The sequence below is a fragment of the Pinus tabuliformis genome, chromosome 3_2, assembly GCF_031772625.1.
Source record: "Pinus tabuliformis cultivar Carrire ecotype Pingquan chromosome 3_2, CPIR1, whole genome shotgun sequence".
NCBI lineage: Eukaryota > Viridiplantae > Streptophyta > Pinopsida > Pinales > Pinaceae > Pinus > Pinus tabuliformis.
Genome location: NC_142302.1, coordinates 1242938335 through 1242953600, shown reverse-complemented (window position 1 = coordinate 1242953600; position 15266 = coordinate 1242938335). Strand labels below are relative to the sequence as shown.

At 39.6% G+C, this 15266-nt stretch overlaps 1 protein-coding gene across 1 annotated transcript in view; it reads right to left on the bottom strand.

Moving 5' to 3' along the window:
• Positions 1 to 4674: 4674 nt before the first annotated feature.
• The window catches only part of LOC149185236 (putative protein phosphatase 2C 17), a 30788-nt gene continuing 20196 nt past the window's right edge, over positions 4675 to 15266 (bottom strand). Inside the window, exons 2-4 of the mRNA XM_089417847.1 lie at positions 5868 to 6195; positions 5578 to 5770; positions 4675 to 5223 (exon numbers count right to left, since the gene is read on the bottom strand). Of these exons, the coding sequence (XP_089273973.1) occupies positions 4879 to 5223; positions 5578 to 5770; positions 5868 to 6178 (849 nt within the window). The 5' untranslated portion in view covers positions 6179 to 6195 and the 3' untranslated portion in view covers positions 4675 to 4878. The remainder of the gene's footprint in view (positions 5224 to 5577; positions 5771 to 5867; positions 6196 to 15266) is intronic.

The window sequence follows — 15266 nt, the reverse complement described above, 5'->3', positions numbered from 1 at the left end:
AACCAAGAAGTAGTTTGGCATGATGGTAATAAAGGCAATTTGTTGAGGAGGGGTCGGGCAGTGAAACCCCGCCCCTCCCTTTTTTAATACATTATGGTTTTTTAATGTTTTAAACCGAAATTTATTTGGGGTCGGGTTGGCATTGGGCGGCCCGCCCCATACCCTCCGTAACAACACTTGAATGGCACTATTTAATGGGCGCATATGAGTTGGTTTAACACATTAATGGGGGGTGCTTGTTGGTTGGGCCGTATCACATGGGACTGCCCGATGGGGGCCGGCCCACGTCGAACCTGCCGGCCTCACATAAATGCAATGTGTTGTTTGGTGGGGTGTGGGTTGGGTCCACCGGAGGTGGCCTGTGCCCACCCCAATATTAGTTAATATGTGATACGGTGTGGGTTGGATGGCTCGGCGGGGTGATGGCTGCCAAGCCACTTTTAATTAAATTTTATTAAGGGCGGTTGGGCCGGCAGGGGTCATGGCCCGTAAACCTTTTAACACTATTTTTTTTTTGTTATGTAGTTTTGCGGTGGCAGGGGTAGTGGCCCGCCACCTCGTTTATAATTTTTTTGACTTTTATTAAAATAGATGTGTCTATCAAATCTTTAGAAAATAAGGGATATTGGGCAAATTAACGAGGCCACAATTTCGACCGTTTTCGGGAGCTAGGTTTCATGCCCTGGGGTCGGTCAAATTGTAGGACACTTAAACCTGGCCCACAACCCAACTTTGACCAGAACTTTGACTGGCTCGTTCTCCCTCATACGAGCTCGGATTGACGAACTGTTCACATTGCCGCAATCAGGACGACGAGATCTACGCTCTGGTCCTGGTTTGAAATCATTCTGATCATTTTGATTTTCAGGCTTTCATAAGCCCTCTTTGTCCTATGTGTGTCCCTGGAGCCACTTGGATCAATCCACATTGGATAAAGGCAATGGAAGAAGAGATGAACCAAATTGAAAAAAATGGAACATGGGAACTAGTACCTCATCCAAAGGATAAGAATGTCATAAGAACCAAGAGCGTGTATAAGAACAAAATTAATGAAGATGGACAAGTTATCATAAATAAGGAAAGATTGTTGTGCAAGGGATACACTCAAATTGAAGGAATTGATTGTGAAGATAATTTCACTCTTGTTGCCATATTAGAGGTTATAAGGGTGTTTTTAGCATTTGCTTGTTCTAAAGGCTTCAAAGTCTATCAAATGAATGTGAAATCAACCTTTCTAAATGGAGATCTTAATGAAGTATACATGGAACAACCATAAAGGTTTTACTTGTCAGAAATAAAGACTTTGTTTGCAAATTAAAGAAGGCATTGTATGGATTAAAACGAGTTCCAAGAGCTTGGTATGCTAGAGTGGATCAATATATTCAACAATATGAATTCAAAAGAGGAGTTGTAGGAAGCAATCTTTACATGAAGATGGACACAGACAATCTGTTGATCACACTAATATACATAGATAATCTTTTTTTTGGAGCAACAATGATGAGATGGGTCACAAATTTGCCCAAGAAATGTCAAAAGAATTCAAAATGCTAATAATTGGAGAGTTGTCTTTCTTTCTTGGACTTCAAGTAACTCAAATCGGTCATGGAATGTTCATAACATAAACAAAGTACCTCAAGGAGATGCGATTTTGGATGGAAGAATGTGTTGTTGTAAGAACACCTATGATTATAGGTTGCAAGCTGAGTAAGGACGATGAATCTCCTATAATAGATGCAACTCTATACAAATCAATGATTGGAGGGTTTTTATATTTGACAACTTTATGACCAATCATCACGCAAGCATCAAGAATGGTGGCAAGATTCCAATCAATCCCTAAGGAATCACACATCCAAGCAATGAAAAAAATAGTTAGATATCTAAAGGGGACCCCTGATTTGGACTATAGTACCCTAAGAGCACAAATCTTACCTTTACAACATATACCAATGCAACTTGCGCAGGAAGCATTGATGATAGAAATTGCACTAGAGGAAATGCATTCTTCTTAAGAGATTGTCTTGTATCTTGGTTAAGCAAGAAACAATCATCTATATCTCTCTCCACAACTGACGCCATGTATATAGAAGCAACAAATTGTTGTACACAAATCTATGGATGAAGGAAACATTGAAGGATGTCAAAATATAAACAAATCAACCTATCACCATCTATTATGACAACACTAGTGCAATCAATCTCTAAGAAAATCCATTCATGCATTCAAAAAAAAACAAAATCCACTTTGTCTAAGAACAAGTTGCAGAGCAGAACATCAAAATGGAATATGTCAACACTAAGGAATGAATTGCGGACATCTTCACAAAACCCCTACCTCGAGAAGCATTTGAATGTCTTCGTCAAAAGATGGGGGTTATCTCTCTTGCATCACACTAGACTATCCCTTTGCTATTGATGTAAAAGGGGGAGCAACATAATGACAGGGGTAGTAGCACAATGACAAAGGGAGTAGCACAATGAGAAATGTTTCCATCAACAACAAAGGGGTAGATTGTTGGAGAAATTAATTGTTATTGATGTCAAAGGGATTCCATCCAAGGAAGAAATTGCATAGGCTTAAAGAGGACTTTAAGCCCTTTTCAACAAGTACTTGCCTCTTAACTCCTGGTTGAAGAGAATTTGATTTTTTAAGTAAAAAACCATTTATTTCAACCTTTGTCAAGTCAGCATACCTAAGCACATGTCCGCCCCTCACCCCGCTCCCGCCCCCAATAGACTTGTCAGTGCAATGTCATGAGGTTGTACTAGTATATATTCAAGTCATTCAACCACCATCTTGGTGAAGCAAACAAAAAGGAGGAGCTGAGGCTATTCGAGAATGAAAAAGGAAGTCTAATGGTTCATATCTCATGAACCCTATGGCAATGTGAAGGAACATTGATTCACCCTCTTAGTATTTCCAACAATTTCACACACCATTATATACATCGCAACACATACAAATATCATATTTTCAATACTATAATATAAGGGTGAGAGTGATCATATTGTTGTAATGAATGAATTAGCTAAATCAATATAAGTAACAAGCAACGAATTTTTTATATATAAAATACTAAATAAAAATCAAGTTATTTTTAAATATATTATTTTATATCATAATATATAATAAAAAAATATAAATTAACTTGTAAAATTCTTTTATTCTTGCCATCTCTATTAGTAATTTTACTTAAATTTCTGCACAAAAATTAATGTAATTAATATACGAGAGTCTTTTGTTTATAATCCTACCCTACACAAAAATTAATGTACAACAGTCTTTTGTTTATAATCCTACCCTACACAAAAATTAATGTACGATAGTCTTTTGTTTATAATCCTACCCTACACAACTTAAGTCTTTTGTTTATAACCCTACACTACACAACTTAAGTCCCTACACAAAAATTAAATGTACGATAGTATTTTGCTTATAACCCTGCCCTATACAACTTAAGTCTCTACACACAAATTAATATATGATAGTCCTGTGTTTATAACCCTACCTTGCACAGTAATTTGATTACTTAAATCTTTACACCACAATTTACACAATTCAAATCTTTACACAACACAATTTGACTATTACAGATGTAGATACCCTATCCAGGCCCTATCCCTTCTGGGGATAAGCAGGGAGTTTAAACCTATAACATTTCAAAAGGAAATACACTTTTAACCACTAGAGACATGTAGCAGTTAAAAACATTATTCTTCTTTTATTGAATATTAAACTTTTACAAACATGTAAAAGTAACATTTCTGATAATCATAAAAATTTATGAACGTATGAAGTAATCTTCATGAAAATTGTATGTTAAGTGTTAAAATGATCAACAAATGTACATTTTCACCCCTACCACTTATTCAAGTATTACACTGCTATTAAAGTAGAATGAAAGATGATACTGGAGATGTATATTTCTGCACACAATCACCATTTGTCGTATGCAAAATACAAAAAACAAATACACAACTTCACCCTTATCATCATATGAAAATGCAATCATCCACTCTAAAAAGAGAATGAAAATGCAATGAAGATGTATATTTCTGCACACACTCAATCACCCTAAAACAAATATACACCTTTCACCCTTATCATCCACTCTCCAGAGAGAATGAAAATATGATGGCATGAAGACCCGTTATCATCCACTCTCCAAACAGCTCTTCAAAAGGTAAGGTAAAGGGAGACCCCTTTATCATCCACTCTCCAAAAATTAAAAGACAATGAAGATGCGATGATATGAAGATGGAAGGTCTGCATTGAATAATTACAACACATTTCCACAATGGTCACAAATGATCGATATTGGACGGACGCCCACAATAATTACCAACACACTTCCAGAGTGACGGGACGGTGAAAGTATGAAAAAAATATTGTAAACATTTTGCCCATAACTTTGACACATTATTTTCAAAATATGCTTAGCACATACTATACCTATGGGATAACACCAAGTAATTACTATAAAAAAAATGGCCTATAGTATAAAGAATCGCATATCGTTACAACTATTTCAAGTATACTCTCACTATTGCTCCGCTCCAACTATTTCAAGCATAATCTCACTATTACCACACTTCCTCTTTATTACAGTCATGTCCCATAACACCATGTAATTACTAATAAATAAGCAATAGCCTATAGCTGCAACTATATCTACGTATATTCTCACTATTATCCCACTTCCTCTTAATTACAGTCATCCATTTAAATAATTCAGCATATAATGATGTCCTTCACAGTGAAGGGATATAATAAGAATACCAAAGATTATCACCAAAAAACCTTAAATTCAATCATCCCTCTCCAAAGACCTAGCACAAGCATAACACCTTACATAGGAAAATTTGATGGTCATGTCAAATTTCAGAAATGCCAAGACCAACAACGAGTACTGAAATATCATCATGGCTCTCTCGGTCTAATGCAGCTTGAACGAGTGCCTTTGCAGCTGCTTTTGCACTAGACTCTTTTCTTGCTATTTTCACTGCTTCCTGGCTGTTCATAACGTGCCATAAACCATCGCTAGCAATTATGAAAAATTCATCATCAGCTGTTAATTCACCTTCCCATATGTCAGGCTCTACTGTTATATGTGCCTTGAGGTTATAATCACCAAATGCTCTCGACATTGCAAGCTTTCTGTCAACACGGTAAACGCCGCCCAGAAACTGCTTGCTCACCTCTCCTCCTTTTGATTCAACCTGCACAGTTATGAGTGCTCTTATGAATGTCATCCTCAGAGACGAGATGCATAAATGTATCCTTTCACCGGTAAGGTGTCAACCAGGATCTCATTTGCACTGTGATCTGCCCCACCTAAAGGCATGTGTTTCAAAAGACGAGGCCAGGAGCACATCCCGGCAATTTTGGTCAAATAGCTACACCTCAGACCTTCAACCTAAGGTGAAAAAGTCCTCAAACGTTCAACATAACGTTTAGGAAGTCCTCTCTATGCAGTGCAATCCCCAGACATGTTTTTTCTCAAAGCACTTCAAAAAATAAAGAGCAAATACATATAATATATATGCTCCGAACAAAAACTCAAGTGTACCAACCATTTGGCGTTCTCTGGGCTTTTGTGGTTCATGATCCACAGATATGTCCACTGCAGCACCATCACGGGAAAGAACTGCCCTTGAATCTCCCACATTTGCAACAATGAGTCTCCTTCCTTTGTCCAATAGAAATGCTGTCGTTGCTGTAGATCCTGCTCTCCAAATTCTGCGTGCTTCACCCATATCCAATATCCTGCAACCATCATTACATTGTCCGAGCCTAAGTAAAAAGCATGAAAGCATTGATCCTTACAAAATCCTTTGAACAAAACAAATTTAGACAATAAAACCTTTGGTCAATAGCCATGTATGACTCCCTGATTGTCTGTTTTGGATCAGTGCAGAAACTACGATGATCCAATACGCTATCAAATAAATTTTGCTGAAGATATTCTGCTACCTCTGATCCTCCGTGCCCATCAAAAATAGCAAACAGTCCAATCCTGCCTTCATTCCCAAAAGGCTTAATTGTTCCCACATGGTAATCTTCTATTGGATGTGGTCGAGTTCCTTCAGCTTGAGCATGGCCATACTCAACACCAAGCCGACCACTATGCCCTCCGCCACTCCATGTACATCGATCCTTTAATTGATTAAGCATTGGACTTCTATACTTTTCTGGAACAAAGATCAATTCCAAGAACACTCGCTTTTATCATGTCCATAAAATAGTTATTTTGTATACTAGCTTCACGCCTCACTACAAACTAACACAAGGATCCCAGGAAAACCACCTCATGAAATGATAAGATACAACCTTTCGTATATGAGATGACACTAAACATTATAATATTCAGAGCTTTTCGGATACAAAATGCCATCATAGAATTGGAAGCACGCTACCATTGATTATCTATAATTAACTAACTGAAAACTAAATATGGATTTTGTCAAATCTGCTATTTACTCAGAATTGAAAAATAATAAACATAACAAATAGCTTATACATATAAAGAATGCAGCCCACCTCAGGAAGACTATACTCACCATACATTATCACATACGAGTTGCGAACATACCAAGACTATGTTCAGAGCTTTTCTGCATGCTACTATCGAATTATCTATAATTAACTAACTCACTGGAAACTAAATATGGATTTTGTGAAATCTGCCATTTACTCTGCATTGAAAAAAAATAAACATAACAAACAGCTTATACATGTAAAGAGTGCACCCACCTCAAGAAGACTATACTAAGCATACCTTATCAGGTACGAGTTCCAAACATCACAACACTAAAATGTTCAGAGCTTTTCAGATCCAAATTGCCATCAAAGAATTGGAAGCATGCTATTATTGAATTATCTATTAATTAAACTCACTGAAAACCAAATATGGATTACGTCAAATCTGCCATTTACTCTATTGAAAAATAATAAACATAACAAACATCTTATACATATAAAGGGTGCAGTCACCTCAAGAAGACTTTACTCAGCCTACCTTATCAGATACGAGTTCCGATAAATATACAAGTTCAATATAAAGAAACAACTATCTCACAACATTAATCGAAATATAAAATACATTTTTTAAAATTAGAACTAAACAATAATGTCGGCCCTTTTGACTGGACAAGTCCTTAACTATAAATGGTTGGAAATTATAAAAATGGAAAAAGTTCCTATTGGACTACCTAAAAATTAGGGACACTTTTATTAGTACAATTATGAATTTGAGTAACATACCCACAACTATCACAACTACTACTGCAGCAGAATGTCACAGTGTGTGCATAGCAATTTTAAATATAAGTGAACAAACCAAATAGCTACTCTACCACCATACTCTCAATTGGATCCCTCACTACTTTCTTTAAGTAGTGAGGATTCCAGGTGTCTAGCTTTGTTCTCGAAGGAGGTATTAGATCCTAGGGGCAATTCTACAAGGTTCACCAGTTTAAACACTATGGATTTCCCTTTTCCTCAAGTTCGAAGAGTTGGGCAAGGACACCAAGGTGACACCGTGACAGCGAAGGTGATAGTGAGTAGCTTGCATGGTAGTTGCCTCAACTTGAAACAGTGAGTAGCTTGCATGGTAGTTGCCTCAACTTGAAACAGTGAGTAGCTTGCATGGTAGTTGCCTCAACATAAGACCTGTTATGGTTAGAACTTTTTTCGAGCAGTAACAACTTCAATCAAAAAATTTCACCAACAATATCAGCCCATCCAATCCAATCCATCCATCGACCATGATATATGTGATGTAAAAAAAGTCGCTTTTATTGATATTATCATTCCAATAGCCTTTGGTAATAAGGCTTTTATGAACATGCATTTATACATTTCGTAAGGAACTTAAGAAATAAACCTCAGCTCCCCTCTGTTCTTCTATCAAGCACCTGGGACTAATTCTGGGTTATTAGACTACCATCTGTAAATGCATACTTCAACAGATCCAGCTGCTTATAGTTTCTAGGTTGGACACTGCCAAGTAGTGAAAAGACCCTCCATGACCTACAACTGTCCTCGAAACTTTACATCACATCCCTGTTGCAAATTCTGGGTAAGATGCCTGCATCTTCCATGTCATATATTTTTCTTTTCTGGCTGGAAAATGTACATGAATCAGATCTTCACCTGGAGGCAAATGCTGTGATTGAGGGTTTAGTTGCAGGAATGAGTGCCCCTTTTTCGACTGTGTAATGCTCCTTAACTATAGCTGGCAAACCATTAAAAACAGAGTTCCCTTGCTCTGAATCATACCATTGAAGAGAAATATAGAAGGCTGCCCATGACTGTGTACAGGAGTTTAGCATGCTCCTCCTTAACTGTAGCTGGCAAACCCTTAAAATAATAAAAACAGAGTTTCCTTGCTCTGAATCATACCATTGGAAAGAAATATAGAAGGCTGCCCATAACAGCCATGAATTGGTGGTCTAAGATCAGCATAGCAAACAGCCATGGCTGATCTGATGTACCTCCTCGGGATTGCTGAAATGGCACAGTCTAAGAACATAGTTGTATGATCATCAAACTGAGAAATATAACAACCAATCATATATAAAAGCCAGCCACCAAAAAGATGTGACATAGGAACACAAGCTATTAAATTAATGCAATCCAAAAAACCCCTCCAAGTTTCCAAGAGTAACAAATGTTGTCATAATGCTTTAATTTCCTGATGCCAAGAAAACGAAACCAATAGGGGGTGCTTCACTAGAAATGGTGGACAACGAGAAAAGTGAGTTTCCTCCTACAAGAGACCATCCCCTCAACCAATAAAAAATCCATGGAGTAATGAATGCTGTCACAATGCTTTAATTTCCTGATGCCAGGGGGGGACTTCACTAGAAATGGTGGACAACAAATAAAGTGAGTATCCTACAACACACCATCCCCTCAGCCAATCAAAATAAAAATCAATATGTATCATGCTGCAAACCCATCCCTTGTGATGAAGATCAAAAGTGGAACAAAACCTATCCCTGGACTTCAAGAATGTTCCAAGGAACCCTAGCGCCTTAAGACAAAGAGAGATGAAGTACACATAAGATTGAATGAGAAGGCGAGTAAAAGAGAGACTAACGGACCACCACACCTACATGTCCACTACCTCAACCCAAACATTCTCAAGTCAAGTGTAAGACTCTATGGAAATGGCCAAACAACCTATGTTGTTGAGGGCCCAACACATTTCTCTAGAATGCCCAATGCACCTCTAATGCAAGGCATCCTCAAAGCAAGCAACCTCCCTCCATATGCTGACTACATTAAGAAGTCATCAAACTCAATGCTCCAGGGAAAAATGTCATACAAGGATCCATCCAGGTCTAGCAACTCAAGAGTAAGCCACCCCAATGTGTAAGTCCATCATGGGACACCAAGGGTCAACAATACACCATGCACCACACATCTCATGAAGCACCCCAACCATGGTGTAACCACTTTCGAAGTAACCCAAAAAGCTAATAGGTTATGGATGCTCATAGGCATTGGAGCAACACTTGAGGTTATATTCTATATAGCTAATAGGCTATGGATGCTCATAGGCATCAAAACTACACTTGAGGTTATATTCTATTTCATGCTCGGAGAAAAAAATTCACCGAGAATCTGAAAAGACCTTGTAATCATGATCATCAATGGATCATCGATACATGTTAAGGTTAATGAATCTCATCAATATTCTTCATTGGCATGGTGGAAGAGGGGTTAAATTCTTCAAGCTGATTGGTTAGAATGATCATTGATTCCAGTGAAAGGAAGGCCTTTTGTGATCACACTAATGTTTTAATCCTCAATTTTCATGAAAAGTAGATGAATCCGTCTTCGCTATAAGTTCATAACACAATGGTTTCTATTTGTGGTTCTAGGTTTTGTTCAGTATGTTGCAATTTATTGAGGGCCTCAACTCATCCCAAGTACTATGACTTGGGTGTTGTTTTTGGGTAGCATCGGATGTGCTCTAGCTCCGAAATTTTGTGGAGGGGCTAGAACATATGAGATCTCCAAGACCCATAAATCGTTTGGAAAAATTCCACCCGGACGAGGAGTTATTAAAATAATTAATATTTTTAATGGGTTCCTAAGTCTAAACTTAGGAAAATAAAAATATTAATGGGTATTAATAAGAATATGGGTGAGAAAATTCTAAGTGACAAGGATCAAGTTTGTTTTAATCTTAGTCGTTGATTAGGGACTTAATCTCAGCCATTGATTCATCAACAGGAAAAGTATAAGAGGAGGCTTGAGGGTCCGTTGGAAATACACTTGACAGATCAGATAGTTCAATTTTTTTGGGGCGAGGTTTGCTGAGAAAATCGAACAAGTGATCTGTTGCAGTAGAGGGGTAGGGATAGTTGAGTTTGGAGGATCTTCTTCAGGACCTTGAATACACAACAAAGAGAGGCAGAGAGACGCCAGAAGAGGCAACGTAGTCCAAGGGAAGCTGATGTTGGGCCAGGAGGGCCCATGCTTTGCTTGACGCAGAGCCAGTGCAAGGGAGAAGTTGCCCTCTTGCAGAAGTCTGAATTTAGCAGGGGAGCAGGAGGATCAGCCAAGAAGGCTGACGTCAAAGCTCCAGGAGGCAGAGGAGGCAGCGCAGTGCTAACGCAGAGTCCTAGTGTGCTCCACGCAGGGCCACGCAACTACTGCAAAGGGGTAGCACAATTGTAGCCGGGGACAGTTAATCCAATTGTTGGATCGGAGAGATTTTGCGGGTGAAGTGAGGTAATCTCACTTAGGTTTCTGCTAGTATTTTTATCTCTGTAACCGGATAGCCGAGAGGGCATCCAGAGTTGTATTTAGAACTAATGCTTAATAATAGAAATCCCTCAAAGCTATTGCACCGGTTTTCCTGCATTGGGTTTTTCCGGGGACGTTTGTCCAAAAATAATAGTGTCCCTTGTGTATTTGTCTCATAGCTATTTCAGTTTATGATCTGTATGTATGTGTATTCTACAATAGTGATTTCATCGTTGTTTAAATAATTAAATAACTTGTTGAATGTAAAAACAAGTAGGAGATGATAAACCAATGATTGTAGTAGGATTTCTGATGTGTAGATTCAGAAATTTTCACATGGTATCAGAGGATTGCAGATCCTAGGACACTGTAGACATTAGCTGGGGGATCCAGAGAATTTGCTGCAGAGAAGCAGTTGTCCCTAGTCACAACGTCGTTTCAGAGGTAGAGGAGCAACTGAAGGAGTGACACAAGGCCAGAAAAGTGATGCATAGGCTCATGGAGTGCCTGCGTCAACATTTTGAGCTTGCAAAGGGTGACGCAGAACCCAAGAGGAGCTCACGCAGTTATTGCATCAGCTCACTGGGCCAACACAAAGCCTGAGAGGTTTGAATCAGTCAGTTGGCGAGGCTGAAGGGGCGGAGTAGATTCAATCTAAGCTGGTGGGAAGCTGTTACTGTTGGTGCAAAACAATGTCTGTGCAGACAAAGCCAAGGTAGAGGGAGTCCCTACCTTGACAAATTTCTAGTCAAAGAAATCTAGATCCGAGTTGCAGCAGTAAAGGAGGATTGGAGAGGAGTGATTCAACATTTGGCAGGAGGATTTCCGTGAAGGAAATCAGGGCTCAGAGGGAGTCTAGAGGAGCTTGTTCCTTAGAGGGTTTACTTGTGCCGAAGAAATCCAGATCCAAGTCTTGCTGGATTAGCAACAGGAGAGGGAGAAGAGAACCAACCCTACATTTTTTAGCAGAGATGTGGTCAATGGATTGAGGGATCAGGACAGATTGGATGGAGCATCCAATTTTGTCATTTGGAAGGCCAAGATCTTGGCAATTCTAGACAAACATCGCATCAAGGACTATGCCTTGAAAGTAGTTGTTGTTCCGGTCAGCATTGATCCGTTAAATAAGTACGAGGAGGTCCAGGCGGAGGCCAAGTGCATGATCCTAGATGGGGTCAAAGATCATGTAGTACCATACATTGCAGAGAAGGAAACAACAAGGGAGATGTGGGAGGCGCTAACCACCTTATACCAGGGCACTTCTATCCAACGAAAGATGCTATTAGAAAATCAGCTGAGACAATATCAGATGCAGAAGGGAGAAGAGATCGATCCCTTCCTCCTCATGTTGCAAGGGATTCACGACCAATTGACTTCTGTGGGGTCTACACTAGATCCTGAGTTCATGGTCAGGACTGCCCTGAATGTAGTCACCAAGGACTGGGAGTCATTTGTCCAAAGTATCTTGGGTAGAGCGACTCTCCCCAGTTGGGAGGAGATGTGGGTAGCTCTTCGACAAGAAGAGATCAGGAGGTTGACCAAGGTAGGGAGTAGCAGTAGAGGAGCCCGGGTCAAGAAGGAGGAGGAGGAGGATGCAACTCTCACATCATTAGGACAACAAGGGCAGCAGAAGAGAAAGAAGAAAGATATTTCCAAGGTCAGATGCTTCAAGTGCGGGGAACTTGGACATTTCGCAACTCAGTGCCCTCAAAAGAAGGCAAGGAGGAGGCTTTTGACTCAAAGGCTACTCCAGTAAAAGTTGATAGGCAAGGCGAGGATGACGATTGTGCCATGAGTGCTCATGCGCCTCTGGAGAAGAGGTGGGGCGACATGGAGTTGTAGTCTAGAGGACTGCATGTTCGAGCATGATCCTTGAGGTGCCCAAACTCTTGGATCACATACGGCTACAGGAGCCCTTAACGACAGTAGCAAAATGACAAGTGTTGGTTGGAGCGAGGTGTGATGGAGCGACAGTGGCAGAGCTAGAGTGCCAAAGTCTGAAGCGGCGCAGTGGATGTTGTAGCAGTGCGAGAGGCACAAAGCTGTTTTGCAGCGGAGCAGTAGCAGTAGAGGGTTAGCACAGATTAGCAGCAAAGGTAACTTCAGCATCACAAGGCATCCATATTGACCAGCATGTTAGTTTTTGGGTGAAGTTTCAGCTGCTTACTTCTCAACAACTGAGTTGCAGTGCAACAATAGCAATGGCAGTGCTATGGGCAACATGAGGCAACATTTTGAGAGGGAGTTGTAGTACAAATGTAGCAGTGGCAGTGGCAGAGTCATGGGTAGCAGTACAGGAAGCAACAGTGCAGTGGATGAAGGGCATCAGGCCAAGCATCAGCAGCACAAAGAACCGATGCAGTGGATCAATGTAGTACTTCTGTTGAGAAGTGTTACGAGAGCACATTCCTTGCTAAGAGGGAGTGTTGATTTTGGGTAGCATCGGATGTGCTCTAACTCCGAATTTTGTGGAGGGGCTAGAACACATGAGATCTCCAAGACCCAGAAATCGTTTGGAGAAATTCCACCCGGATGAGGAGTTATTAAAATAATTAATATTTTTAATGAGTTCCTAAGTCTAAACTTAGGAAAATAAAAATATTAATGGGTACTAATAAGAATATGGGTGAGAAACTTTTCAGTGGTGAGGATCAAGTTTGTTTTAATCTTAGCCATTGATTAGGGACTTAATCTCGGCCGTTGATTCATCAAAAGGAAAAGTATAAGAGGAGGCTTGAGGGTCAGTTGGAGATACACTTGAGAGATCAGTGAATTCAATTTTTTTGGGGCAAGGTTTGCTGAGAAAATCGAACAAGTGATTTGTTGCAATAGAGGGGCATGGATAGTTGAGGTTGGAGGATCTTCCCGGGACCTCGAATACACAGTAGAGACGCCAGAGGAGGCAACGCAGTCCAAGGGAAGTTGATGTTGGGCTAGGAGGGCCCATGCTTTGCTTGACGTAGAGCTAGCATAGGGGAGAATTTTCCCTCTTGCAGAAGTCTGAATTCAACCGGGGAGCAGTAGGATCAGTCGAGAAGGCTGGCATCAGAGCTCCAGGAGGCAAAGGAGGCAGCGTAGTGCTAACGCAAAGTCCTAGTGTGCTCCACACAGCTACTGCAAAGGAGCAGCGTAGTTGTAGCCAGGGATAGTCAGTGCAGTTGCCGGATCAGAGAGATTTTGCCAGGTGAAGTGAGGTAATCTCACTTAATTTTCTGCCAGTATTTTTATCTTTGTAACTGGATAGCTGAGAGGGCATCCAGAGTTCTATTCAGAAATACTGCTTAATAATAGAAAACCCTCAAAGTCGTTGCATCGGTTCTCTCGCATTGGGTTTTTCCGGGGACGTTTGTCCAAAAATAACAGTGTGCCTTGTGTATTTGTCTCAAAGCTATTTCAATTTATGATCTGTGTGTATTTGTAGTCTGCAATAGTGTTTTCATCGTTGTTTAAATAATTAAATAACTTGTTGAATGTAAAAACAAGTACGAGACAATAAACCAGTGATTGCAATAGGATATTTGATGTGTAGATTCAAAAATTTTCACATTGGGAATCCCTCCAAAAATAATCAAGCCTCATTAGCCATGGTTTGCTATGCTTTGTACTATAATCTTTTCTTTTGATACAATCGATGCTTTTGGATGGGTTCATGTTCTTTAATTAGTTTTCCTAAGAGGGTGCCTTCCTCTCATGAGAAATTTTGATTTCCAATCTACTAGTGTTGATTTCTCTAATCATATTTATTTACGTGGGTCATTCATTATGGTGTTGCTTACTCTTTGGTATTATTGCTTAGTTCAATATTTTTGATTGCTTAGTTGAGTTGTTCCTCACTTGTTGCTTCATATCATCCATCTTTTCTTTAGACGAGGATGGTTGAGTAGTTGGCTAATATTTTGGCTTCCAAGGATGTAGCACCATTTTTATCCGGTTGAGCAATTCTACATGATCGTGGGCTCTTGCATTATCTAAAGTGTTGAAGCTATTTGAAATGCTTCTACATGACCCTGGGCTCTTAAGCAATTCTACAAGATCGTGGGCTCTTGCATTATATAAAGTGTTGACGTTATTTGGAATGTTTCTACATGACCCTAGGATCTTGCTTAATTCTACATGACCCTAGGATCTTGCTTTAATTCTACATGACCCTAGGCTCTTGCTTTAATTCTACATGACCCTAGGCTCTTGCATTATATTATCTAAAGTGTTGACACTATTTGAAATGTTTCTGCATAACCTGGGCACTTGCATTATCTAAAGTGTTGAAGCTATTTGAAATGTATTGCAAACTTTGTTTTAGTTTTTTGTTGGATGACTAGGGAAGAATGAAAAATTGAAAGAGAGGAACCCACAATGCACACTTGGAAAATAACTATGGTCTACCATCAAGTATCAAAAATTGCTTAGGCAAAAATTGCAACTCTGTCCACACTACAAATCTTTGGATTGTTTCCACCAATGGAAGATAATATTGAAAAAGAGATGATTTTATTAAAGTCCA